At 46.7% G+C, this 12221-nt stretch overlaps 1 protein-coding gene across 2 annotated transcripts; it reads right to left on the bottom strand.

Moving 5' to 3' along the window:
• Positions 1–649: 649 nt before the first annotated feature.
• LOC115198106 (lymphocyte antigen 75-like) lies at positions 650–12221 on the bottom strand. 2 transcript variants are annotated; one of them, XM_029759790.1, is made up of 6 exons: positions 11847–12221; positions 11476–11514; positions 2653–3021; positions 2094–2453; positions 1859–1983; positions 650–1232 (listed from the first exon to the last, which is right to left on the bottom strand). In XM_029759790.1, exons 2-6 carry the CDS (start codon positions 11510–11512, stop codon positions 1071–1073), a joined length of 1053 nt encoding a protein of 350 aa, XP_029615650.1. In that variant the 5' UTR covers positions 11513–11514; positions 11847–12221; the 3' UTR covers positions 650–1070. The 2 variants fall into 2 exon arrangements, with proteins under 2 accessions (XP_029615650.1, XP_029615651.1); XM_029759791.1 differs by lacking the exon at positions 11847–12221 and having other exon boundaries at positions 11476–11543.

Raw genomic sequence — 12221 nt, 5'->3', positions numbered from 1 at the left:
AAGTATTTTCCCCCTTTCTGATTTTCTCTATTTTTGCATATTTTTATAATTCAGTTTGGTTTTCATCAGACATAATGGGACCCATCTAGACAAAAATGTTGACTAAAGTTGCACCTGGAAGCACATAGATGATCATCCAGACTCTTGGAAGAATGTTTTATGGACAGATGAGTCAAAAGTGAGTCAAAACTTTTTGGATGACATGGGTCCCATTATGCCTGGCGAAAACCAAACACTGCATTCCGCAGTAAAACCCTATACCAACGGTCAAGCATGGTGGTGGCAGTGTGATGTTCTGAGGATGCTTTGCTGCCTCAGGACCTGGACGACTTGCCTTTATGGAAGGAACCATGAATTCTGCTCTGTATCAGATAATTATACAGGGGAATGTCAGGCCATCTGTCTATGAGCTGATGCTGAATCGCAGGTGGGTCATGCAGCAAGACATTGATCCAAAACACACAATCAAGTCTACATGAAAATGATTAAAAAGCAACACATTTGAAGTTTTGTGATGACCTAGTTAAAATCCAGACCTAATAATCCCATTTGAGTTGTGGCAGGACTTGAAATGAGCAGTTCATGCTTAAAGACCCACAAATGTCCCTGAGTTTACTTTTTAACACAGGAACATTGGGTGTTACATAACTTTGTTTGTGAAATAAAATAAATAAGTATGTAATTGTTGTTATTTGTTCTCTCAGTTTCCATTCAGCACAGTTTCCATTCATCTAATATTCTCTTTTCTTTGAAGATCAGAAAACATTCAGCATCAAAAATATGTAAAAGTTGACAAAATTAGAAAGGAGGCAAATACCTTTTCACAGCACTGTATATCAACATAACTACAGATAACTCATTTACAGACATGATGTGTTAAAAGTCTATCTTGAGAACACACCCTGTAATAAAACAACCAAGTCAAGAAAATTATCAATAAAACATATCATGATAAAACACTATTAATGTTTTTAATTAAACAATTTACTTAATAAAATACATTTAATTAGGTTCAGTACAGATTATTAATGTATATAGAAAGAGAAATGTTAGGAGAACATTTTACATAATTACAGTTCTCTCTTTGTCATCATTCTCTTCATCATCGTCTCCTCCTCTTCTGTCTTGGGAGGCTCCTCTTTCTCCTTGTGGAAGACCTTCCCATCAGGCTGCTTTTTCCATGTCACTTTGGGGTCTGCAGGTAACCCCTGCTCCTTCAGCTTGTTCCTTATCTGGAGAAACACAAAGACACACAGAGACACACAATATTTCACTCTAATAGTCATTCTAAAGATCTAGAACTACCATTCCTTCCTGCTATACTGAGACATTATTCACTTCAAACCTTTGACTCTATGAGGAGATGATGCTATTATTTGTCCTATTTCACACACGTTCAAGTTTGTTTTAATATACATGTGTAAATTGGAAATGTATTTTGGCATACCCACTCTCCTTGAAACACCCTCAGAGAGTTTGGTCACTGCAGGAGAGAATGTCATCCACAACAGACTAGGACCCAGGCCAGAGAGGAGTTCATCCACAACAGACTAGGACCCAGACCAGAGAGGAGGACATCCACAACAGACTAGGACCCAGGCCAGAGAGGAGTTCATCCACAACAGACTAGGACCCAGACCAGAGAGGAGGTCATCCACAACAGACTAGGACCCAGACCAGAGAGGAGGACATCCACAACAGACTAGGACCCAGACCAGAGAGGAGGACATCCACAACAGACTAGGACCCAGACCAGAGAGGAGGACATCCACAACAGACTAGGACCCAGACCAGAGAGGAGGTCTGTACAGTTGGTATCATTGCTAAGTTGGTTCTTCATGAACAGGGTGAAACTCACCTCTTGTAAAATGGCGTCCTGAACAGCAGGATCACTGAGGTTCAGATGTTGATCCTTTGGCGTCATCTTCATTCTCACCACCTGTCTCTTCAGTTGGGGTTTCTCAGGGGTCTCCACAGCTTGGTCTACAAGATAATACAATCCCACAATGACAGTAGTGAATCAGGGGGGCAACATTAGAGTTCTCCTGTCATCATAATATCATGTAGATCAGGAGGAGAATTTTGTAATATACCATGGCAGATGAAAGGAAAGTTGCTGCCACAGGGTTGATATCTCCATTTAGAATAATAATACGATTGTTTAGGATCAGAAGTCACCAGAGTGCAGTTGTATCCCTGATATATTGTAGGATATCCTGGCCACCAGTTTCTGAATGAGGAGTCACTCTGGTCTGACCATATCCAGGAGTCTAGAAACAGACCGATCCACACAGGAAGTCCCCTCAGTGATATCTTCTGATCTATCTCTGTGTTCTCAGTCTGGTTCCTCACACTGACCAGGTCTGTGTGATGCTGTCTGCAGTAACTCTGAGCATCTATCCAGGTCTTGTTCTCCTGAATTAAGACGTATGTTAGGTTGGTGCCTTGTTTTCCTGCAAAAGTCAAATGTAATAATCAATACAAATATCCAATGAAATATAATCTACTGATCATCTATAGTACATGTTCTCATTGGTTTGATAACAGATCAATAACTGATTAACAACTTAAAGCTATCATGAGTCTATGTTTCAGCTCAATGGCAGCCCCAGCACTTAGAACAGGCTTCATCATTAGTATGTAAACACTCACCATCATAACAGATGAAGTGATGCTGGTCATCACAGGAGGCGTTGCTCCACAGCCCAGATGTACTCATAAAAGCACAGTTACCATTTTGGGGTGTCGCAGTGTCCCAGTTTCTGAACTCAGTCTCCCCCTCTCTGTAGAAACGTCTGTCTGCCAGAGACCAGTGCCACTTCATGGAGTCTCCCTTCTTCAGTCCAATCCAGTACCATTCATAAATACTGACACTGGTAATCAGCCTGTTCAGGTCCTCCATGTCATCTACTGTAGCCAGATCAGTGTATTTCTCTCTGCAGTAACTCTGGGCATCAGTCCAGTTCATTTTGTTGGTAATGAAGTGATACTGATGAAGGCATGAGGAAGGTGTGTAGAACCCTGTTAACAGAATAATGATTAATGAGGTAAATTTTCTCCATCAACTTCTCACCCCCAACCACACGATCTATGGATCTGTGCACATGTTATACACCCAGGTGTGCAAACACACAGACAGGAACTACATCCCTAAACACACACACACCTAAAGCCATGAAGACACACACACACAGCGTACAAGACCACACCTGTCCTGCGTGGGTATTCAGTGGGCAAGGTGGGCATGGGCTAGCCCACAGCAAGCCCAAAGAATGTCCACACCAGCCCAACAAGGGCCAGCCCAGTCAAAGCTCACACCTTCCCAACATGGGCTAGCCCAGTCAAAGCTCACACCTTCCCAACAAATGTTAGCCCAGTCAAAGGTCACACCTTCCCAACAAGGGCTAGCCCAGTCAAAGCTCACACCTTCCCAACAAAGGTTAGCCCAGTCAAAGCTCACATCTTCCCAACAAAGGTTAGCCCAGTCAAAGGTCACACCTTCCCAACAAAGGTTAGCCCAGTCAAAGGTCACACCTTCCCAACAAAGGTTAGCCCAGTCAAAGCTCACACCTTCCCAACAAGGGCTAGCCCAGTCAAAGCTCACACCTTCCCAACAAGGGCTAGCCCAGTCAAAGCTCAGCAGCAACATCTATGTGAATGACAGCAGCAACTATGGTTGTCTTTCAGGTGTAATGTAACACATTAGATAAATAAGGGTGTTTAAGCACTTGGTCCCTTTCAGATGATTTTTGTGAACTCAGTGTGGTTCGCATAATTTTGTGTACAGTGTGAACACTCCAAAGGAATTCAGAACCCTCAAGAGAGCCCGGACGCAATGTAAACTGATGTGGTCTGAGTTTGGTTTGCTGAAATTCCGTGTCCGGTTTCACTTTTTTAGGGCAGAGTGAACACAAAGATCCCCAGTTTGGCTTGTCATTATTCCTGCACCACACGCTAGTCTACTGACATAACCCCTCACACTTGACTACTGACATAACCCCTCACACTAGACTACTGACATAACCCCTGACACTAGACTACTGACATAACCCCTAACACTAGACTACTGACATAACCCCTCACACTAGACTATTGACATAACCCCTCACACTAGACTACCGACATAACCCCTCACACTAGACTATTGACATAACCCCTCACACTAGACTACTGACATAACCCCTCACACTAGACTACTGCAACACTGTTTCTCCTGACATAACCTCTCACACAAGACTACTGACATAACCCCTCACACTAGACTACTGACATAACCCCTGACACTAGACTACTGACATAACCCCTAACACTAGACTACTGACATAACCCCTCACACTAGACTACTGACATAACCCCTCACACTAGACTACTGACATAACCCCTCACACTAGACTATTGACATAACCCCTCACACTAGACTACTGACATAACCCCTCACACTAGACTACTGCAACACTGTTTCTCCTGACATAACCACTCACACTAGACTACTGACATAACCCCTCACACTAGACTACTGACATAACCCCTCACACTAGACTACTGACATAACCCCTCACACTAGACTACTGCAACACTGTTTCTCCTGACATAATCCCTCACACTAGACTACTGACATAACCCCTCACACTAGACTACTGCATAACCCCTCACACTAGACTACTAGGTAACCCCTCACACTAGACTACGACATAACCCCTCACACTAGACTACTGACATAACCCCTGACACTAGACTACTGACATAACCCCTCACACTAGACTACGACATAACCCCTCACACTAGACTACTGACATAACCCCTCACACTAGACTACTGACATAACCCCTCACACTAGACTACTACATAACCCCTCACACTAGACTACTGCATAACCCCTCACACTAGACTACTGCATAACCCCTCACACTAGACTACTGACATAACCCCTGACACTAGACTACTGACATAACCCCTCACACTAGACTACGACATAACCCCTCACACTAGACTACTGACATAACCCCTGACACTAGACTACTGACATAACTCCTCACACTAGACTACTACATAACCCCTCACACTAGACTACGACATAACCCCTCACACTAGACTACTGACATAACCCCTGACACTAGACTACAGACATAACCCCTCACACTAGACTACTACATAACCCCTCACACTAGACTACTGACATAACCCCTGACACTAGACTACTGACATAACCCCTGACACTAGACTACTGACATAACCCCTCACACTAGACTACTACATAACCCCTCACACTAGACTACTACATAACCCCTCACACTAGACTACTGCATAACCCCTCACACTAGACTACTGACATAACCCCTGACACTAGACTACTGACATAACCCCTCACACTAGACTACGACATAACCCCTCACACTAGACTACTGACATAACCCCTGACACTAGACTACTGACATAACTCCTCACACTAGACTACTACATAACCCCTCACACTAGACTACGACATAACCCCTCACACTAGACTACAGACATAACCCCTCACACTAGACTACTACGTAACCCCTCACACTAGACTACTACGTAACCCCTCACACTAGACTACTACGTAACCCCTCACACTAGACTACTACATAACCCCTCACACTAGGCTACTACATAACCCCTCACACTAGACTACTACGTAACCCCGCACACTAGACTACTACGTAACCCCGCACACTAGGCTACTACATAACCCCTCACACTAGGCTACTACATAACCCCTCACACTAGGCTACTGACATAACCCCTCACACAAGACTACTACGTAACCCCTCACACAAGACTACTGACATAACCCCTCACACTAGGCTACTACATAACCCCTCACACAAGACTACTGACATAACCCCTCACACAAGACTACTACGTAACCCCTCACACAAGACTACTGACATAACCCCTCACACTAGGCTACTACATAACCCCTCACACAAGACTACTGACATAACCCCTCACACAAGACTACTACGTAACCCCTCACACTAGACTACTACATAACACCTCACACTAGGCTACTACATAACCCCTCACACTATACTACTGACATAACCCCTGACACTAGACTACTGACATAACCCCTCACACTAGACTACTACATAACACCTCACACTAGACTACTGACATAACACCTCACATTGGTGCCACAAACAATAGAAGATGATGATGTGCAGGTTCACAGGGAAAAAGTTGCTGTTTTTGAATATTGATTAGAGATTGTCCAGGATGCACAGATATTCCAAAATGTGTGGAGTTTTTAGTTCAGATTATTTGTTTTTAATGTGTGATCTAAGGGCTAAGAGAGGATCATCAGCTGTTTATTGATTGTGGGGTTTGAATAGCGTAAGAAGACAACCTATTTGTCATGACTTCCACCGATTCAGCCACCGCCGATCCACTTTTCATTTTCCATTTCTTCTGTCTTCGTATTACACACCTGGTTTCACACAACCAACTTGTTTATTATTTTAACCCTCTGTTCCCCATGTTGTGTTTGTTGGTGATTGTTTGTGTTAATTCGGTCCATCTTTGTGGGCTCGGTGTGTTCCTTTGTATATTTGTCTTTTTGAGTAAAAGAACGTTGATTACTCATATCTGCTGTCCTGCACCTGGCTACCTACACCAGCTACACACAGGACCCTTACAGAATCACCGACCGAAGAATGAAGTCAGCAGGAGCGGAGCAGTGGAGGAGCGCGATCAGCAGCACGCAACCATGTTACAATGTCTGGGCACTGCCATGGATTGCGTGCTGCAGACGATGGATCGTTGGGAGAGAGGAGGAGGCTTTCCAACACCTCCACCAGCTCCACTACAGCCGGTCTCACTGTCCACCCCTCCTTCACCTGGTCCCAGCGGGATTCGACTTGCACTCCCAAGGGAGTATGATGGGACGGCTGCCGGATGCCAGTTGTTTCTACTCCAGCTGGAGCTCTACCTGGCGACCAACCACCCGGCTCCTTCGGGGCGTGAGAGCGTGTCCGCCCTCGTCTCCTGCCTCTTAGGCAAAGCCCTGGAGTGGGCCGTCGGGAGTTGGCCTGCCAAGACACCACCCTCACATTGGACCAGCTGGTGGACCTGTCCATGCGGCTGGACAACCTGCTGATTGCCCGCGGACGTCCGGACAAGGGCGTGTCAGTTCCATTCCCCAGCACCTCTGCTCCGACTTCCATGGAGCTGGGAGGTGCTGCACTTAGGGCGACCAGAGGAGGGGCCATTCCCTGCACCATCTGTGGCCGCAGAGGGCACACTGCTGGTCGGTGCTGGGGGGGTTCCTCAGGGAATCGAGGCAGCAGGCAGGGCACTGTCGTGGCACCCCAGGTGAGGTGGCACCAGGCTCACCCAGAGCCCCCTGTTGCTCACATGTATGTGTTTATTTCATTTCCTGAGTTTTCCCCATATTCCCCGCATAAGGAGCTAGTATATTCAGGCGCAGCTGGTAATTTTATTGACAAATCATTTGCCCAAAGTTTAGGCATTCCCCTTGTTCCTGTGGATATGACCTTCCCTGTGCACGCCCTAGATAGTCGACCATTAGGGTCAGGGCTGATTAGGGAGGCCACCGCTCCACTAGACATGGTTACACAGGATGGTCATAAGCAGAGAATCAGTCTCTTCCTTATTGCTGGGCTTACCCTGGTTGGCCTGTCATAACCTTACTCTTTCGTGGCAACAGAGGGCTCTCAATGGGTGGTCATGAGAATGCTCAGAGAGGTATGTGGGGGTTTCCATCAGTGCGACTACGGTGGAAAGTCTAGACCAGGTCTCCACCATGCGCATCCCCTCAGAATATGGCGATTTGGCTCTCGCCTTCTGTAAGAAGAGGGTGACTAAATTACCACCTCATCGACGGGGGGATTGTGTGATAAATCTCCAGGTAGACGCAGTACTTCCCAGGAGTCACGTGTATCCTCTATCACAGGAGGAGACGGTGGCTATGGAAACATGCTTCTCCGAAACCCTGGGGCAGGGATACATTCGGCCCTCCACTACACCTGCCTCCTCGAGTTTCTTTTTTGTGAAGAAGAAGGATCGGGTCTGCGCCCGTGTATTGACTATCGAGGTATCAATCACATCGCTGTGAGGTATAGCTACCCACTGCCTCTCATCGCCAGTTCGATCGAGTCAATGCACGGGGCGTGCTTCTTCACAAAATTGGATCTCAGGAGCGCTTACAACCTGGTGTGTATCCGGGAGGGGGACAAGTGGAAGACGGCATTTAGTACCACCTCAGGGGACTATGAGTACCTCGACATGCCGTACGGGTTGATGAATGCTCCATCAGTCTTCCAGGCCTTTGTTGACGAGATTTTCCAGGACCTGCACGGGCAGGCGGTAGTGGTGTATATCGACGAAATTCTGATATACTCTGCTACACGCGCCAAGCATGTGTCCTGGTGCGCAGGGTGCTTTGTCGACTGTTGGAGCGTGACCTGTACGTCAAGGCTGAGAAATGTCTGTTCTTCCAACAGTCCGTCTCCTTCCTAGGGTACCGCATTTCCACGTCAGGGGTGGAGATGGAGAGTGACCGCATTTCAGCCGTGCATAATTGGCCGACTCCCACCACGGTAAAGGAAGTGCAGTGGTTTGTAGGGTTTGCCAACTATTACCGGAGGTTTATCCGTGGTTTTGGTCAGGTAGCAGCTCCCATTACCTCACTGCTGAAGGGGGGACCGGTGCGGCTGCAGTGGTTTGGCTGAGGCGAACAGGGCTTTTGCTAACCTGAAGGCTCTGTTTACCTCGGCTACCATGCTGGCTCATCCGAATCCCTCTTTGGCGTTCATAGTGGAGGTGGATGCGTCTGAGGCTGGGATAGGAGCCGTGCTCTCTCAGCGCTCGGGCACGCCACCAAACATCGAGCGGGCGTTACGCACAGAGCCCACTCCCCCCAGTGTCAAGCTGGGCGCCTGTACGATCCGTCTGCTGTCCGCGACTGTTTGATCTATTGGGCCCCACACGTCACCCTCCTCTGGTCATCCTGGCATCGGTCGGACGGTGCGTTGCCTTAGTGGGAAGTACTGGTGGCCCACCTTGGCCAAGGACGTGAGGGTTTATGTTTCCTCCTGCTCGGTGTTTGCCCAGTGCAAGGCTCCCAGGCACCTGCCCAGAGGGAAATTACAACCCCTACCTGTTCCACAATGGCCATGGTGGCACCTGTCGGTGGCCTTCCTGACGGATCTTTCTCCCTCACAGGGCAACACCACGATCCTGGTCGTTGTGTATCAGTTTTCTAAGTCCCGCCGTCTCCTCCCTTTGCACGGTCTCCCTACGGCCCTTCAGACTGCGGAGGCCCAGTTCACACACGTCTTCCGGCACTACGGGGTGCCTGAGGACATAGTTTCTGATCGGGTTCCCTAGTTCACGTCCAGGGTCTGGAGAGCATTCATGGAACGTCTGGGGGTCTCGGTCAGCCTCACCTCAGGTTTTCACCCCGAGAGTAACGGACAGGTGGAGAGAGTAAACCAGGATGTGGGTAGGTCTCTGCGGTCATATTGCCAGGACCGGCTGGCGGAGTGGGCGGCGTTCATGGCCTGGGCAGAGATGGTCCAAAACTCACTCCGCCACTCCTCCACTAACCTCTCTCCTTTCCAGTGCGTAATGGGGTATCAGCCAATCCTGGCACCTTGGCATTAGAGCCAGATCGAAGAACCTGCGGTGGACGAATGGTTTAAGCGCTCGGAGGAGACCTGGGACGCCGCCCATGTGCACCTACAATGGGCCGTGAGGCGGCAAAAAGCGAGCGCTGACCGCCACCGCAGCGAGGCTCCGGTGGTCTGGCTCTCGACCCGAAACCTGCCCCTCCGCCTGCCCTGCCGGAAGCTGGGTCCGCGGTTTGTGGGGCCATTTAAAGACCTGAGGAGACTGAACATGGTATGCTACAGGTTACAGCTTCCCCCAGATTATTGTATTAATCCCCCGTTCCATGTGTCTCTCATCAGGCCGGTGGTGGCTGGTCCACTCCATGAAGCTGAGGTGCGGGAGATTCCTCCGCCCCCTCTGGACATCGAGGAGGCCCCGGCGTATGCTGTTCAAGCCATCCTGGACTCGAGGTGTCGGGAGAGGGGCCTTCAGTACCTCGTGGAGCGGGATGGGTACGGTCCGGAGGAGAGATGCTGGATGCCGTCACCGGCTTTCCAGCCACCGCCGATCCACTTTTCATTTTCCATTCGTTCTGTCTTTGTCTTTGTCTTACACACCTGGCTTCACCCAACCAATTAATTGTTTATTATTTTAACCATCTGTTCCCCATGTTGTGTTTGTTGGTGATTGTTTGTTGTATTTCGGTCCGTCTTTGTGGGGTCGGTTTGTTCCTTTGTATATTTGTCTGCTATCCTGCGCCTGACACTCTACACCAGCTACACACAGGACCCTTACACTATTTGGTGACATCACACCATAGGGTACAACATCTCTTCCAGCTCTTAATGGGACAAGCTCTTAAAGGGACAGTACACTAGCTTGGGTGTACAATTTTCAAATAAACCCTTATTTATTCTGCAGTTATTTTCCAGTTATTCTATTGCTATGTATACTGTTAGCAATGAAATGTACAGTACATGTTAATATTATCTTCTGATTACAATTATTATGTCTGTATCTACTATCTTCCAAAATGTAAGTCTGTTTATCTAGCTGTCTGATAACACATTCTGATTGAATGGTTTTTGTAAATGAATGCATTTTTTAAAAACGCAAGGTGCATTGAGTGAATGTTGGAAAAAGATCTTGATTCCTTTCGAAACATAGAAGTGTGAGTGCAAAGAGGACTGTCCACAAAATAGGTGAAGTGAACAAGCAAAAGAGTTGAGTCCTCATTCAAATCCAGGGGCAGAGTGAATACAAAGAGAACTGAGTTATGTTGCTCTCTTTTACACCAGTTCACTTTAAACAGGACTGAGATCAGCCATTTTAAACAAGACCATATTTGTTTTATCTTTACTTAACTACGCAAGCCAGTTAAGAACAATTTCATTTTAACAATGATGGCCTAGGAACAGTGGGTTAACTACCAGGGGCAGAACGACAGATTTTGACCTTGTCAGCTCGGGGATTCAGTCCGCCAACCTTTTGGCTACTGGCCCAACGCTCTAACCACTAGGCTACCTGCCACCCACAAATATGTGAAAACACCGAACAGAAATTAGGGCTCATAAATATTACAATTTACTCATTACTTTAGCAATACTTCATTTAACTTGTACTAAATAAATGATATATAAATACATGCCTATACTTAAGAGATATAACTGATAAATTGCCATAAGGTGGTCATCAAGATAATTTTGGGGACCAAATGGGCCCAATACGGACAGCCGATCCAAGAAGTCAGTTTATTACAGGAACAGTGAAGGCTGTCCTCATCAGATATGAGCTGCCAGCACTGGGACAATGTCTTGGGGATAATATGGAGCCGATTAGCAAGGACGTATTGCTGAGACACACACACAGTAAACTGACCTGAGATTAGCAGGGTGAGATACCACAACGTTTCCATCACTGTGAAATTTAAAGGATATATGATTAATATGAATGCACTTCAAGGCTGCAACACTTTACCAATGCAAACTGTCTTTCTCCTTCTTTACTGATATGACGTGACAGGACAGGTGAAGATAATGCTCCCCACATAGAGGGTTATCACCTGTTCAGAGACAGGAACAATCAGTGATTGTTAGGTTAGGTTTCTAAAGTATTGGAAGTGGGTAGTGGTGAAAAACCTCAACATAACGTCTGGGAATGAATAAAGTATCTAATAAATATTATGGACATTTCTCTACAATAAATATGTTATAATTACAACATGATTCTACAATCCAAAATGGCCTTACCTTTTGTTTGAAGAAAACTCACTTACTCTGTCTCTGTCTCGCTCTGTCTCTCTCTCTCTCTCTCTCTCTCTCTCTCTGTCTCTTTATCTCTCTCTGTCTCTCTATGTCTCTCTACCTCTCTCTCGCTATATTACTCTCTCCCCTTTCTCTTTCTCTGTCTCTCCTACTGTGTGTATGTCATCCCATGTTTGTCCCTATATAAACCTTACACTGCTCCTCATTTGCTTGAATTTGTTATTCATCTCAATTTAAAACAAAACTGTGACATAACATTCATCACACTGGATAAGGGATTGGACAGAACCAGAGAAGGAAACAGTTAGAGAGGCTATACAGAACATTTGCATGTGATGGTGCTCTTGATTCAAAGTAGAT

Source organism: Salmo trutta, chromosome 8 (assembly GCF_901001165.1).
Source record: "Salmo trutta chromosome 8, fSalTru1.1, whole genome shotgun sequence".
NCBI lineage: Eukaryota > Metazoa > Chordata > Actinopteri > Salmoniformes > Salmonidae > Salmo > Salmo trutta.
This window is presented reverse-complemented; position numbering and strand designations above follow the sequence as displayed.